The sequence below is a fragment of the Nicotiana tabacum genome, chromosome 5 (genome assembly GCF_000715075.1).
Source record: "Nicotiana tabacum cultivar K326 chromosome 5, ASM71507v2, whole genome shotgun sequence".
Classification (NCBI taxonomy): domain Eukaryota; kingdom Viridiplantae; phylum Streptophyta; class Magnoliopsida; order Solanales; family Solanaceae; genus Nicotiana; species Nicotiana tabacum.
The window spans coordinates 4,069,553-4,087,119 of NC_134084.1; the positions used below are offsets into that span (position 1 = coordinate 4,069,553).

The 17,567-nt window shown below is 36.0% G+C and overlaps 1 protein-coding gene across 1 annotated transcript; it reads left to right on the forward strand.

Annotated features, from left to right (window-relative positions):
* The first annotated feature begins 16,383 nt into the window (after window positions 1–16,383).
* On the forward strand, window positions 16,384–17,258 carry LOC142180573 (21 kDa protein-like). Its single transcript, XM_075252642.1, has one exon. It carries the CDS (start codon window positions 16,412–16,414, stop codon window positions 17,012–17,014), a length of 603 nt encoding a protein of 200 aa, XP_075108743.1. The 5' UTR covers window positions 16,384–16,411; the 3' UTR covers window positions 17,015–17,258.
* The last annotated feature ends 309 nt before the right edge of the window (window positions 17,259–17,567 follow it).

Below are 17,567 nucleotides of genomic sequence, written 5' to 3' on the forward strand. Positions count from 1 at the left end.
GCCACTATTTTGCTGCAACAGAGACCGGTCTCGCATAATATACGGGAGTTCGGTGCATCTGTGTACGAACTCCGGCATATTATGCTGGACCGGTATACTTTGCTGACTCCTGTATAATATACGGGAGATTGGAGCACCGGTGCTCCAAACTCCAGTATATTATACTGGACATTTATACTTGTTGGAACTCCAGTATATTATGCTGGAGTTCTAGTGTACTTATGTTGGAACTCCAACATATTATGCGGGAGTTCCAACATTGTTATCCTGGAACTCCCGTATAATATGCTAGAGTTCAAGCATACTTATGCTGTAACTCCAGTATAATATACGGGCGTATTTTCCGGGTTTTGAACAGTGTTTTCGCTCACATTTATCTTTACATGAAAAATGGCTAAATTTCGATTACTTTTGAAACTAGGCTATTTTTGAATGACCAACTGTAAATCTGGTTATTTTTAAATTTCTCCCCTCAACCTCAAGCATAAAAGGAACCAACTCTAAACTACGATCAAACAACTTTATTAATACCAGCACAATTTGAAGTTAAAATATGACATCTACCACAATCATTTACCATTGCATGGTAGAAAACTGCAAAAAGAAAATTTTTAACTCTGAGTTTTTACAAAAATTTCACTCTATTAATCCTTTGTAGTCTTGAATCCTATATACTTTCTTTCTTTTTTTACGCGGAGAGAGTAGTAAATGGGACGTTATGAGAAAATAATAGCCTGTTTGGCCAAGCTGCAAACATCAGCTTATTTTGAGAAGTGCTTTCTCAAAAGTACTTTTGGTGATAAATAATTTGTGTTTGGCTAATTAATTTGAAAAAAAATGCTTTTAGAATTAGAGAAACTTGGCCAAACAAGCTATAAAACAATTAATGTAGCTTGTCCAGTGTGAAATGCTGTTCAATTATGAAGTCGGCCGAATCTCTCACCCTTAATCAGAGGCTTCGGTACAAGTTTTAGAACTGAAGAAATTCCTAACCCACGTTAACTGGCACATGTTATGAATTTAGATTAGTCGGGCCACTAAGTGGGCGTTTGGACATAAGAATTATAAAATTCCAAACAAATTCAAGTGAAAATGATATTTGAAAATTAGAGTTGTGTTTGGACATGAATATAATTTTGCGTTGTTTTTGAAGTTTCCTGAGTGAAATTTTTGAAAAATAACTTTTTGGAGTTTTTCTAATTTTCAAAAAATTCAAAAATGCATCTTGAAGTGAAAATTGAAAATTTTATGAACAAACAATGATTTTGAAAAAAAAAATTGAAAAAAAAAAGGAAAAAATTTCTTACGTCCAAACGGGCTCTAAGTGACTGATGTCAAGTTTAAAATACCTAAAAATTTAAAACACAAGATTGTCAAGTTTTGAAGGAAAGCTTTGGCCAGATGATTCTCGATAGTTCTTGAATTGAATAAAAAAGACGACCAAATATATACATATTTAATTAATTAATTAAGGAGGAAAAAACATAAGTAGGCCATATTTAAGAAATTTTTTTAGTTATCTAACAGTAATAGGTATTCTACCAAAAAGGTACCTAAATAATTATATTTTTAGCATGAAACTATAAATATGGACCCAGAATCACGATTTAAAAAATCTAAAGCATTTAATTCCAAAAAAAAAATCCAAAGCAGTTCTGATTCTTTGTTTGTCCCTCATTTCTTGAAAAAGCAGTAACAACTTAAAAAAAATTATCTGCCACGTGGAATGTCTACTAACTAGTGGGCAACGTTATACAAGAAGGAATCCTGGCAGGAGCGGGAATTCGGGTTATGACGGGATGGATAAGAAACTTTTCCTCATAATCGAAGGTTTCGATTTTAAGCTTTGAAAATAAAAAAAATTATAACATGAACCATTTCCCCCCTATAATGACCCTCACGTGCGCATCCAAATTAATCGTAACTCCAATAGCACCAAATAATAACATACCCAATATTATCCTATAGTGTGAGGTCTGGGAAGGATAATGTGGACGCAGACCTTATCCTTACCTTATGAGGATAGATGTTGTTTCCAATAGACACTCGGTTCAGAAAAGTATAAGCACCACATTAATGAAAATATAGACAAGAAGGAACAACACAAAAAAGCCATATAAAAGCAGAATAAAAATAACATGATAGTAAGGTGATCAACAATGAAAGAAAACAACAGTTAGTAATAAAAACCTATTACCAACATAAAGAGAGACTGTGTGTCAATACTATTGTTATGAACACTCAAGACTACCTACCCTACTACCCTAATCCTCGACCTCCATACCTTCTTATTAAAGATCATGTCCTCGGTCAGCTGAAGTTGAGCCATGTCTTGCCTAATCACCTCTCCTCACCTCATCTTCGGCCTATCTATACCTCTCCGTACACCATAGGTGCTCCAATATCAACCTCTCATACCTCGTCACGGGGCAACTGTGCTCTTCCTCCTCATATGACGAAACCACCTAAGACGCGTTTCCCGCATCTTATCCTCAATAGGGGCCACATCCACGCCTTGTCGCGAATAACTTAATTCCTTATCCTATCTTACCTGATGTCCAATAGTACCAAACATTAAATGAAAAGAAAAAATATTATACCAGAAAAAGTCCTTAATATTGTAAAATAAAATAACAAATATCAGGACATATAATTTATATCCTTTAATTGATACAACTTACCTTTATTTCTCTCGCAACTCGCAGGTACACTAGAGATAGTTGCAATTTTAAAAATATCTAAACATTAAGTGACCTTTTTGTATTGGGAAAAAATTACATTTATAAAGATGACGTGTCGAGACACGTGGACTGGTCAAATAGTCAGAGAATTACAATTAGTCAAGAGGCACGAGCAGCAATAGAAACGAGCAAGGACAAAGGAAGAGGCACGAGTGACCATACCTGTTTAAGTCATTTATATCCAAGAATCAAAAGGAATGGATCTGACCATAGTATAGAGCGCAGATACAGAATTTGACAGGCATTAAATACTGGATACGTTAGAGAATTTGTATTGATTATAATGATTATGTAACGTAGCATTCAATGTCTTTAATTATTCATAATAGTCTCATTATGATTTGGGGAAAGCGTATATCTTCAAGATACCTATAAATTGGAGGTATTTGATCAATTGTAGGGACAAGAGACATTATCGGAATATAGTTTGATTTACTTGTTTTTTATCCTGATTATACTCTAATTACCCAAAATTACTTTCCTTTGCATATTCTTTTGATTATCAGTAACCCGTGTTCTTCTAAATTCTAGCTTTGACTGAAATTCTATTTTTTGGTTAAACAAATTGGTTCCGTTACCAGGAATCTAATAATCTATTTTCTTTTCACTTAACCTTCCTTGTTGCATCAATTATGTCGAATAACAATGACAACACCCCAGGAAACCAAGAGAACCAGCAAAGTTAGGGAGGTCCACAGAATATTAATATTCAAGTTCCTACTCCGCAAGACTCTCCACGGCAATCTCGTGAGGGTTCTTCTAATGGGTCTCAAATAAACGAGTATGCTCAATTTGAAAATGTTGAAGCCATTGATGAAGCGTTGCAGAAATTAATTGCTGCTCAGGTCAACAAAGCTGTTGAGACACTTGTTAACCAGTTACCTATTGCAACACTCATACCTACTCCAAATAATAACACTGTGGAAAACCCTCGTTCTGGGATTGTTAATTCAGGTAGCGGTGGAACTCCCAGTAAATCACAGGAGAGGGAACCAGGTAATGTAATTAATTCTGATTTACAAAATTTAGTACTAACCTTGCAGAAACAGCTCAAGGAGCAAAGTGAGCGCATAGAGCAGATACCCGGGGTGCCGCCCATAATCAAAAGGGTAGATATGGATAGATATTCACAACAACCCTGGAAGCCAAGTGCTGCTCCACTCCCAATACCAAAAAAGTTCAAAATGTCTGATATTTCAAAGTATGATGGAATAACAGACCCACGAGATTACGTGACTGCGTTCACAACGGGTGTAAAAGGCAACGATTTGAATAAGCAGGAGATTGAATCAGTTTTAGTCAAAAAATTTGGTGAAACACTCACCAAAAGAGCGTTAACATGGTATTCTCTTTTACCCGAAAATTCTATAAATTCTTTTGATGAGCTTGTAGATTCTTTCATCAAAGCATACTCGGGAGCTCAAAAAGTAGAGAATAGAATGGAGGATATTTTTAAAATCAAGCAAGGGGACTCTGAACTGCTTAGAGAATTAGTGGATAGATTTCAACGTGAAAGAATGACATTGCCACGCGTACCTGACAATTGGGCAGCGATAGCTTTCACAAGTAATTTGAATGAAAAGAGTTCGGAAGCTACGAAGAGACTTAAGGAAAGCCTTCGAGAATTCCCAACTACAACGTGGAATGCTGTTTATAACAGGTATAGCACGAAGTTGAGGATTGAGGAAGATACTATTCCGTAATTCTAAAAAGAAGAAAAAATAAGTTCGAGACGGGCGGAGACCGAAAAAAGGTCCGGTAAAAATAGGTACGAGCCTTATATGGGACCTTTGGGAAAAGACTCACGGTCAAAGCAAGATAATCAAAGGTACGATCATAGATCAAGAAAAAGAGAATTAGGTTCTTCATCAAAATTCAGGAACGAACGAAACAACAGAGAGTCACGAGATGATGATAGAAATTTAAAAGCAAGATTCGGTGGTTATAACTTCAACGTCAGTACCTCTGAGCTCGTGGCTGTTTTGAGAAGCATGAGAGATAAGGTTCGGTGGCCAAAGGAAATGAGATCGAATCCAAACAGGCGCAACCCTGACCACTGGTGCGAGTTTCATAATAACCACGGGCATAAAACAGCAGATTGCAGATTCTTACAAAGTGAAGTTGATCATTTATTAAAACAAGGATATCTTACTGAATTGTTCAGTGAGAAAGGCAAGCAGGATTACATGAAGAACAGGCAGGAGCCTCCAAAATCACCTTCTCCCAAAAGAACTGTTAATTAAGTGGGAGTGAAGATGTCAATGGTATATCATATACTGCAGCTAACAAAATTTCCAGAGTAACAATTACCCAAGGAAAACGGGTGCGGCAATTTTAGAGGAAGACAGTATTATATTCAATGATGTAGATACAGATGGCGTATTAACCCCTCATAACGATGCACTGGTAATATCTTTAATTGTACATGATACTAATATGAAATGAGTTTTGATTGATCCAGGTAGTTCCGTCAACATTATTTTGCTAAGAGTATTACGTGAGATGCAAGCTGAAGATAGAGTAATACCAAAGGCGCATACTCTATCTGGATTTGATAATTCTAGTGTTGTCACGAAAGGAGAGGTAATACTTACCACATTTGCTGAAGGGGTCGTCAAAGATACAAAGTTCCAGGTAGTAGACATGGAGATGGCTTACAACATGATTCTTGGGAGACCCTAGATCCACGAAATGGATGTTGTTCCTTCAACCTTGCATCAAGTCATTAAATTTCCATCGCCATGGGGAATCTGTCAAATTCGTGGAGAACAACATATATCCAGGGCTATCAACTCCGTTGCAAATACAAGCACGAGAAATGAAGGTAAATAGTAATTACAGAAGGCAGTTGAGGACTTCACAACACAAACCTCGACTGAACAAGGGCAAACAGATGTAGACTCAAGGCCTGATACCATTCAAGAACCAGAAGAGAATGAAAATATCAAAAAAATGATAGAGGAATTAGAGCCTATTGTGTTATTTTCTTAATGGCCTGACAAAAAAGTCTATGTAGGAGCCAATCTTGACCAAGGAATGAAAGGTAAGTTAATTGAATTTTTGAAAACTAACATGGACTGCTTTGCTTGGTCCCACTCTGACATAACAGGAATACCACCAGAGGTGATGACTCATAAACTAAATGGAGATCCATCATACCCCTCTGTGAAGCAAAAGAAAAGAAAGCAAATAGCTTTCAAGAATCAGGTGATTCAAGAAGAAGTCCAAAAATTGCTAAAAATTGGTTCCATTCGAGAGGTAAAGTATCCTAACTGGTTAGCTAACACTGTTGTGGTTCCAAAAAAGAACGGTAAGTGTCGGGTTTGTGTAGATTACACAGATCTTAACAAAGCCTGCCCTAAAGATTATTTTCCACTACCACATATAGATCAATTGATTGATGCAACTGCAGGTCACGAGCTGTTAAGTTTTTTAGATGCATATTCAGGTTATAATCAGATTAAAATGGATCCGCGAGATGAAGAAAAAACTTTATTCATAACAGACATGGGGACTTACTGTTATAAAGTAATGCTCTTTGGTCTAAAGAATGCAGGTGCAACGTATCAAAGGTTAGTTACCAAAATGTTTCAAGAGCATTTAGGAAAGACCATGGAGATATATATAGATGATATGCTTGTTAAAACTCAGTACTCAAAAGATCACATATCACACTTATCTGACACATTTTCGATTTTGCGCAAATTTAATATGAAACTAAATCCCGAAAATATGCATTTGGCGTTGCTTCAGGTAAGTTTTTGGGTTTTCTTGTTTCTACCCGTGATATTGAAGTGAATCCTACACAGATTAAAGCCATTGAGGAAATTCCAGACATAGTTTCAAATAAGAAAGAAGTTCAAAGATTAACAGGAAGAATTGTTGCCTTGGGAAGATTCATTTCTAGATCATCAGAGAAGTGTTTTAAATTCTTCTCAGCCCTTAAGAAGTATGATCATTTTGAATGGAATGAGGAATGTCAACAGGAACTTAGGAATTTGAAAACGTACTTTTCAAATCCACCTTTGCTGGCAAAACCAAAGGCTGGGGAAAAATTACTCATTTACCTTGCTGTTTTGGAAGTGGCGGTAAACGCTGTTTTGGTCCGAGAAGAACAAGGTAAACAATCCCCTATCTATTACGTAAGTAAATCTTTATTAGATGCGGAGACGAGGTATCCTCAGTTAGAAAAACTTGCACTTGCATTAATCATTGCATCTAGAAAGCTAAGACCTTACTTTCAGTGTCATCCTATCGTTGTAGTAACTGCCTTCCCTTTACGTAACATATTACATAAGCATGAGTTATCAGGTAGGTTAGCCAAGTGGGCAATAGAGTTAAGTGAATACGAAATTGCATACCAACCTAGAACTGCTATAAAATCGCAAGTATTAGCTGATTTCGTGGCTGATTTTAGTCAGGGAATGCAGTTAGAAGTAGAAAAAGAATTGCAGGTGTTCAATGGAGCTAACCCAGGAACTTGGACTTTATTCACTAATGGCTCGTCTAACGTAAAAGGAGCAGGATTAGGGGTCGTATTGGTACCACCTACGGGTGAAACCATTCGGCAAGCTATCAAATATCATTCCATAACTAATAATGAGGCAGAATATGAGGCTATGATTGCAGGTTTAGAACTGGCACGAGAACTTGGCACAAATCAGATTATAATTAAGAGTGATTCACAACTCGTGGTCAATCAGATGCTAGAGACTTATACAGCCAGGGAAGCAAGGATGTAGCAGTACTTGGAAAAGCTACGGGAATTGATAAAACAATTTCAAAATTGGAAAGTTAGACAAATACTCAGGGACGAAAATCTTGAAGCAGACGCCCTAGCTAATCTCGCATCTGCAGCCGACGTGGCAAATGATGCAAATGCCTAAGTGATACATTTATTTCATTCAGTTCTTGATCCTGATGTGAATGAGGTAAATTTTAATAACTTAACCTGGGATTGGAGGAACGAAATTATTGATTTTTGCAGTATGGAACCGTCCCTGATAACAAGAAAAAAGCTTATGCGCTTCGAAGAAAGGCTGCTCGATACTGCTTAAAACAAGGCAATCTATATCGTAAAATGTTCGGTGGTCCCTTAGCAAGATGCCTTCTACGTTCGCAAACAGAGTATGTAATGAGAGAAATACACGAGGGACATTGCGGGAATCACGCAGGTGGAAGATCACTAGTAAGAACCTTAATTAGAGTAGGTTATTACTGGCCTAAAATGGAAGAAGAGGCGGAAAATTTCGTGGCCAAATGTGATAAATGCCAAAGGTACGGTAACAATATGCATAGACCTGCGGAATTATTACATCCGGTCATTGCACCATGGCCATTTATGAAATGAGGAATGAATATCGTGGGTCCATTACCACAAGCAAAAGGACAGGTAAAGTTTTTGCTTGTTCTTACTAATTATTTTACTAAATGGGTGGAGGCAGGTGCATTCAAACAGGTGCGAGAAAAGGAAGTCAGAGATTTTATTTGGCGGAATATCATATGTCGATTCGGTGTACCAAAGGAGATCGTATGTGATAATGGCCCTCAATTTATAGGAGCTCAGTTCACGGAATTCCTTCAAAGTTGGCAAATTAAAAGGATAACGTCTACGCCTTATCATCCGGTGGGTAATGGGCAAGCAGAATCAACAAATAAAGTCATTATCAACAATTTAAAGAAACGATTAGAAGAGGCAAAAGGGAATTGGCCAGAAGTGCTACCTGGTGTTTTATGGGCATATCGTACAACGGCGAAAACTAGTACGGGAGAAACACCGTTTTCATTGGTTTATGGAACTGAAGCTTTAATTCCAGTCGAGATAGGAGAACCGAGTACCCGATTCACGCAGGCGACACAAGAATCTAATGACGAGGAGATGCGGGTCAATCTAGATTTACTCGAAGCAAGAAGATAAGCCGCACTAATAAGAATGGCAGCACAAAAGCAGGTCATAGACCGATACTACAATAGAAAAGCACGCCTCAGGTTCTTCAAAATTGGGGACTTCGTGCTTAAAAAGGTTTTTCAATCTATAAAAGCAGCTAACGCAGAAAAATTAAGTCCAACATGGGAAGGACCCTACAGAGTTCGTGATGTTGCAGGAAAAGGAGCATATGAACTAGAAATAATGGATGACAGGGTACTACCTTCACATTGGAATGCTATTCATTTGAAGAGATACTATTTCTAAGGGAAACCCACGGTCAGGTATAACCCTTTTACATTTCATTTTTGAATTGTTAAAATTTTACTAACGATTTTAGATGATAGGCAAAAAGTTATCCCGTACTAAATGATGAGTCACGACCTGTAAGACACACGGAGTAACCTAAAAGTTATGGCCTAGGGTTACAACTATTCTGATAGAAATGAATATGGGGTATGAAGTCTTCATCTATAATCGCCCCTCCGAGTCCCGTATGTTTTTCCTTTTCAGGAAAAAGACCAAATAAGAGGAACTATCAAGTGCTCGAGGCTTCATACTTCAACACTCAAACACTTGGGGGACTACATAATATACATAGACATGTGTATAAAGAAGGCAAAGAAGATTGAGGGAAAATCAAGCCTAAAAGAGTCAAGTACAGAATAAAAGTCACGAGATGGAGCCACGAGCTAAGGATAAAGAAAAAACCTCATTATAGTAAAGGCCATGTACTAAAATGGGTTATAAGGAAAAACCCCGTATCTATTATTCCTCTTTTGTAAAAATTTGTTACAAGAAAAACAGTTACAAGAAAGTTATAGATGTACTTCAAATACATGTAAAGTATTATAAGTTCCAATAACAACTTGTCAAAGTTATTTCAAAGAAACATATGTGTTCCTATTTCTTTTATCGTATGTTAACACCATTATAAAGTTGAGACGTCTACTTCATTAAGTGTCGAAATATAAAAGGGCCCTCTTTTATAAAACTCATATTCAAATTAATTAGTCATGAGGATAACAGAAGCATTTTCGAAGAATAAAAATGCAAATTATTCTGTAAGTCCTTAAAAATTAAGGCAAGAATAAAGAAAACAGAAGTTTATAATAATAACACGAAGAACTTCTTAATATGTAAAAATCTAAGACTAAGGACAAACTTAGTCATAAAACTACGAGATTGTTTATATAGATTGCCCCATAAAAGGACTGGGGACTTACGACTTCAAAATCAACCCTCAAATAAAGTTAAGGGTTTGATTATAGTTTTCCAAAACAAAAGCAAAATCACTAGAATGTTCAAAACCGGTCAGTGAGAAGTTTGAGGAACCGAAACAGGAGCATCGATAGCAGTGGGTTCAATTTGGGTAGCTATATCAATAGATGCGGTTTCAATTTGGCTTGTAGCAACATATTCGATTGGGCTTGAAAGAATTGGGATACCCATATCAGCTTCAACATTCATGGGAGCTTTAGCCACGGGAGAAGGGAAGTTCTGAGTTTGTTGAGCCGTTTCAATGGTTTCGTTGATCTTAGCTAACTCCAACTCCAGGTTGAAGTTTTCTTGACCAGCTTCAAGTAGGGCATCACGACGAGAATTCAAAAATGCCCAACTTGTCTTGACAACAGACTTTTCTTTAAGGATCTCATAATCCTTTTTCCAAGCAGCGGTCTCATTCTTTAGCTCTTCATTTTCAGCCAAGGCGGAGTTGTGGGAAGCTTGAAGAGAGGCATGGGAGCATTCTAAAACACGCACTTTATCAACAGAGATTTTGAGGTCCTCTTGTGCTTAAGTCAAGTTTTGCACAAGCTCCCCAGCGTAAACTTCCTTTTGGTCCAAAAGAGCTTTTAACTCTCTGATCTCTTCACTAGATTTAGATAGTTGCTCTGAGAAGGAGGACTCAAGACGTTCTTTGTCTTTTTCTGCTTGGCTTGAAGAAGCTTTTGTAATCGCCAATTCTGAAGTTAAAGCCCGCACTCGCCGCTCTAAGGTACTCTTGCTCTCTTGTAAGTCTTCTATATCAATCTGTGCACTCTCAAATTGCTCCTTCCAATTGATTTCTTCCGACTGAGAGTCACATGCTATCTTCTCTAAGGGGGCAATTCTTTTCATCATTTCTGTGCCAATAAGGTTGGCCTGAAAAGGGGAAAAGGAAGTAAGAATCCTCAAAGATAGTCGAATTATAAAGCAAAAAATGAAGAGAAGGAAAGTACCTTCAAAGTAGCATGTACAATATCATTCATTAAAGTCAAGGAACTATGACTCTCAAACTTGGCTTTTTCAATTGGGCCGATTAAAGGCTCCAACCATACATCTGCCTAACCTGACTTTTTCAAAAGGCTGTTCTCAGTAGGAACTTCAATAATTACCCGCCTCATAGCGACACTTCTACTTGAAGAGCCCGTTTCTGTATGATGAACGATAGGAGGGGGAATAGTCAAAGGAGGAGCCGGAGAAGAAGTGAAAGCAGTAGAAGAAGGAACAGAAATAGCTGGGGCCGGTAAGGAAGGAACCACAAGCACGAGAGTTGGAAAAGAAGATAAGGGTACTTCGTCTAAAACAGGTCCTACATCTTCATGGCCAAATCCGCTGATGAAAAGTTGGTCAATAGACTCACGAGTATCGTGGGGAGTGACGTCATCGTCAGGAATTTTTATTGGAGTTTCAACAGGTTCGGTAAGAGAAACCGACACTTCAGCTTCGTCATCAGAGATGATGCGTCTCCTAACTCGAGGCCTTGTCACCAGGGAGTCCTCATCTCCCTCTTCTTTAGAGTCTTCCTCTTCTGCAACTTTCCTTTTTGCAGAAGAAGAACCCAAAACTATTTTTCGGGCTCTTTCTAGAGAGATACGGGTTCCTAAAGGAGTACGGGTTCCCGAGGAAACACGAGAAGCCGCAACTGCTTCAGCAGTAACTCCTCGAATAGCAAATCCTGACGAAAAGAAGGATAGAAATTAGAGCAATAAAAGAGAATATAGACACGAAAGGCACAAAATATAAATTCTTACCATTAGTCTTTACCTTCCAACCAAAACGGTTAGAAAGTATTTTCCAAAACCTACCGTCCATCGGTGCGATCTTCAGCAATTTATCTACCCAACCACGAAAGTTGGGAACATCCCCCACAACTCCCATGGTAGCTAAAAAAAGAAAACAACAAAAGCAAAATTAGAGAAGTTGGCAAACTTGAAGGAAAAAAGTACGAGAAGGTTAAAAGACTTACGTGCAAAATTCCACTTCTCAGGGAAGGGAACATTATCCTCACCCACTAAACCAACAGTGGGGGCAACAACAAATTGGGCATACCAGCCGCGGTCTTTGTCATCTTCGGGAGTCACCAAAACCCTCTTACTCCTGGCTACTAGTGTAAAAACACCATTGCGAAAAAGCCTAGGTGAGTAAAGATGAATCAAATGGGGGAAAGTAAAAGGAACTTCGGCTTTAGTGGCTAAATTCCTTAAATAGGCAACAACTCTCCATATGATCGGACCAATTTGGCCCAAACAGACGTTGAAGAAACAACAAAATTCGAGAATGACTGGGTCAATCGCTGGTCTAAACCCTAAAGTAAAAGGGTATGTGTAAACAAAAGAAAACCCAGTTAAATAAGAAGTTATTCTCTCATTCGGATTAGGGACAATAATGGAAAAATCGTTACTCCAATGACAGTCCTTACGAACCACAAGAGTCAAAACTTCTGTAATTTGAGTGGGGTAAGTATCGACACGATCTAAAGCAGCAATCTGGTTTCTAAGAGATTCCCTATCGTGGTAAAAAGATAATTATGTAGGGACTATCTCTTCTACTAAAGGCTCGCGTAATGGTTCAGAAGATTCTTTACTCCTAGAAGAAGATTTGTGAGAAAGGGAACCTCTGGTTCTAGAAGAAGGCATAGACGAACCACCTCGAGTAGATCCTAAGCTACGAAGCCTACCCCCTTCTATGCCTAATAGGGGCATTGGGGAAAGAATCAACAATGGAGACTTCTCGAGAGTGAGGGTTTGGTGAAGACATAGCGAAGAGGAATGATGTAAAGAAGAAGTAAACAGAGAATTGAGAAATTAAGTGTTCAATAAAACTTTATGAGGTAAAAGACAAGGTAAGAAGTTATATTTATATTGATAATCGACCGCCAAAGATAAAAGTGCAGTGAAGGAAGGATCACAATTATGATAACTGACACTTCGTAAATAGTGGAACCGTAAAAACCTTGAAAGAGGCTGCAAAAACTGCAGAACCAATGAAAAATTAATACGTGTATGGAAGTATTAAATCCACTTCCCAAATATTCAACTGATGAATAAATGGAAAGTGGGGGGGACTATCTATATTGGAAAAAAAATTACATTTATAAAGATGACGTGTCGAGACACGTGGACTGGTCAAATAGTCAGAGAATTACAATTAGTCAAGAGGCACGAGCAACAATAGAAATGAGCAAGGACAAAGGAAGAGGCACGAGTGGTCATACCTGTTTAAGTCATTTATATCCAAGAATCAAAAGGAATGGATCTGACCATAGTAAAGTGCGCAGATACAGAATTTGACAGGCATTTAATACTGGATACGTTAGAGAATTTGTATTGATTATAATGATTATGTAACGTAGCATTCAATGTCTTTAATTATTCATAATAGCCTCATTATGATTTGGGGAAAACGTATATCTTCAAGATACCTATAAAAGGGAGGTATCTGATCAATTGTAGAGACAAGAGACATTATCGGAATATACTTTGATTTACTTGTTTTTTCTCCTGATTATACTCTAATTACCCAAAATTACTTTCCTTTGCATATTCTTTTGATTATCAATAACCCGTGTTCTTCTAAATTCTAGCTTTGACTGAAATTTTATTTTTTGGTTAAACACTTTTAAGTTTGTTCATGTTTATCTTATTGTTTTAGTAGACTCTAAAACAATAGTCTACTAAAATAAAAGTGACGAAAGCTAGTTTCTTTTAGGGGTGGAGATAAGCTTTAATGTATCAGTTCTCCAGTATTTAATAGCTTCAATCGAAATCTTATATATTTATCAAATGTTATATATAATTGTATGGGGTATAATATATTCATATTTAATGATTGCATGAGAAAGCGATACGTGGAACAATGACAGCAGATAGCCAAACCCGGAGGCAATGACCCGCTTGTCATCGAAGAGAATGATAGTCATAAAGACAAAATAAATGCAGTCATGCAGTAACATTCAATGAAGAATATTCTACAACATTAAGTGCATGATCTGTTACAGAAAATATGACATTCACTGCCCAGCAGTACTCATTCTTCAATGACCCTCATAATTGTCATTCAAGAGGAGCTTAATCTTATGACATTGTTTCCTAGAAGTGAGCTCTATCATCATTTGTAAGGGGACAGATTTTCTGACAAACATACACTATACTTCATCAAAAGCTCAAATAACATTTTACTTTCTTGTTTATTTGCATTGTTCTTATTGCTCCCGTGTAGCTTTGCGTCTGGAACCAAGATATCTGCCGTTTATCTCGATTTTAAGGCTAAATCTTATATTTCTATCTAGTCCGCGTGTTATTTTTGGATCAAATTAATTCAATTGTCTATAAACCACGTATAAATTCAACTGTACTATCTTACGAGTAAACAATACTCTCTCTGGTCTACAATAAGTAAACAATTTGCTTTTGGCGCGCCCATTAAGACTAAATTCTACATAAAAATACCGAGTATGACTAAACTACCTTTAATTAAATATTTAATGTGAGGAGTAAGAAAACTTTTTAGGGATATGTACATAAGGGTAATTTTGTAAAAATAAACTGAATTTTCTTTTGATTATATAAATAAACACTTACTTTGGACCAAAATAAAAAAACAAATTAGTCACTTATTGTGGACTAGAGAAAATAATAAATTAAATTCAAAACATAATTTTTAACATAAAGTTAATCTGCATTCTCGATTGCTTCTTAAGATTTGTGTCAAAGTTGGAGCCAACCATTCTTGTCTAGATGTGGATCAGTGGATGGCAATTGTTTATAAGTTGTAAATACATTTTCAAGTAACGAGGCACAGACCTTAATTAAATTACACAGAGCTTAAATTAAAAAAAATAAAAAAAATCTACGATTTGTCGTATTTGTAATTCAATTTAACACTAAAAAGTCAGCTCTTCTATATTTCCAAACTCATGTTTTCTACCAATCTAAATTGGTCAAAACTGAACTACATAACTTGACAATCTTATAATTTTTTAATTTTTGCAGGTGAATTAATAACGTATTGTCTAATGTTAGATTAGTTTAATCATTTACTTTTGCCTACTCAGAGTTGACTAGCATTTCTCAGTACTAGGGAAGCTACACTTATTGCTATATTATTTTATTTAATTCGTATTTGTCATCTGCTGATTCGACTAACTCAAATTTATACCGTAAAAAACTCACTATTGAAGTTTTTTCGTACTCCCTACCAAGGATAAAGTTTATAAATATATAGTTATTTTTCAATTTCGTAATTAAAAAAATTTCATAAGTGAACCTCCAGGACATTGTCATAGAGGTTCAATTATATTGTGAAATTTGAAAGTTGAAATTCTGTGAGGAGGCTGAAACGTGCCTATCCAATACTATTATTACCTCCATTTTTAAAGTTTAAATCCGAGACCTCTCGTTAAATATAAAGGACAGAACGTTTATAATTCTATTACACCTTGTGATAGTTACTGCATATTTTCTTTTAACGCGTCCAATTTACTACTCTTTCCGAGTAAAAAAAAAAAAAAAGACAAATTCAAGATAACACAATTAATATAGTTAATTTTTGTAAAAACTCGAGTTAATAGAAAATTGTTTAATTCTCCCAAAAAAAATCTTAAGATAAAAGGAATACTTCTTCCTCGCAACTGTCAAGTAGACAAAGCACGTTTATTATACATAAAATTCGCACATCTATTACGCAACGTTAAACTTTGTATATATCTCAAGTTGATCAATAAAAAAATGTCAGATTTAGCTGCATAAATGAGATATATATATATATATATATATATATATATATATATATATATATATATATATATATATAATAATATTTACACCATAATCATCTTGGAGTAAAAAAATAACGACAGGTAAATCTGCGATCATAAAGAGTGAGATTAGTGACTTGAAAAATATAGCTAATCATGTATAAAAATTAAAAACTTCACGCTAATCATATATAAAAAATTTATACTATAGCCAAACATCTCCATAACGGCATCACTATATAACAATCATTCATTATAAAAGTCAAATTTATTATGAAACTAATTTTTATGATATATTATAATATACGTCCTCTATAACAACTCTTCGGTATAACAACCAAAAAATTTCGGAATAAATGAGGCTGTTATAGAGATGTTTGACTGTAGTACAAGGCAGAAGAAGCTTGAAAATTGCAAAGAGCTGTTATAACTGACATTGCTATAAAGATGTTTGACGGTAGTATCAGGACAAAAGAAGCTTGAAAATTGCAAAGAAATAAATTAAAATTAATGCCAAAGCTAAAGAGGTCACGTGAAGGCCTTTAATTACTACCTCAAAAGAAGATGATAATTTTTTAGTTTTTATTTTAAATTAAATGCGATAATTGACATGAATAAGTTATTAGAACTAATAACTCTTTTCAACTCTATATAAAGCTGACTTAGGATCCTACACACTTCACTGAAATACAACCATTCACAAATTCCATCTCTAGAAAGAAAAATATGGCCAACTTTAGTCTTCACTTTTTGTTACTTTTCTTATTTTTCCATTGTATTTTTGTCAATGTTACTCAGTCTGTCACGTCCCAAAATCCCGCTAACACAAATTTCATCAAAACCTCATGCAAAAATACTTTATACCCTTCGGTATGTATCCAATCTCTCTCTGCCTACGCAAACACCATTCAACTAAGCGAGCAACAACTCGCTCAAGCAGCATTATCCATTAGTTTAAAAAAAGCCAAACTCGCTACCGATTTTATTTCCAAAATTACAAAAATAAGAGGATTAAAGCCAAGAGAATTTCAAGCTGCTAAAGATTGTTTATCCACCATGAATGATAGTGTTTATCAACTTAATCGATCGATACCCGAGCTTGGCCAAAGCGGACAATTATCTGCAGGACAAGATTTTACTTGGCATGTTAGTAATGTTCAAACTTGGATTAGTGCTGCACTTACTGATGAAAATGCTTGTCTTGATATGTTTAACAACCCTTCTATGGATGGAAAAATTAGGGCTTTGGTTAGGGTTAGAGTCTTTGCTGCTGCACAAGTTACTAGTAATGCACTTGCTTTGGTTTATCACTTTGCAGAGAGACACTAAGCTGATGATTTGCGGACTCTCCAAAAATATTATTGCACCCGTGTTGAATCTTCAACAAATGCACTTACTTTTGATGGATTCAACACGTATTAGTCGATATTTTTGGAGAGCCCAAGCAACATATTCAGAGTACAAGCTTTAGAAGTCCAAGCTCTGCAGTTTGCTATATAGCTAGTTTTGTGATGTAAATGTTATAGTAATTATTAGTACTATATCTTTCTTTATACTGCTTTGCATTTCATGTTGTAACAAAATTTTAGTTGAAATTAAACCATCATCGTTTTAACCTAAATCTATAGTGTCAAATAATCAAAAAAAATAAACTAGATGTTGAAGAGCAGGGGCGGAGCTAGTAGTCCATCACGGATTCGGCCAAACCCAGTAACTTTTGTTCTAATAGTGAAATTGTATATATTAAGAAATTTACTAAATATGAAAAAATATTAAGTTTAGAACCCAGGTATCGATACTTAAAGTCGTCGTTCTAAAATTCAGAACCCATAAAATTAAAATTCTTGCTCCGTTTATGTTGAAGAGTCGGGTGAGGACTGTG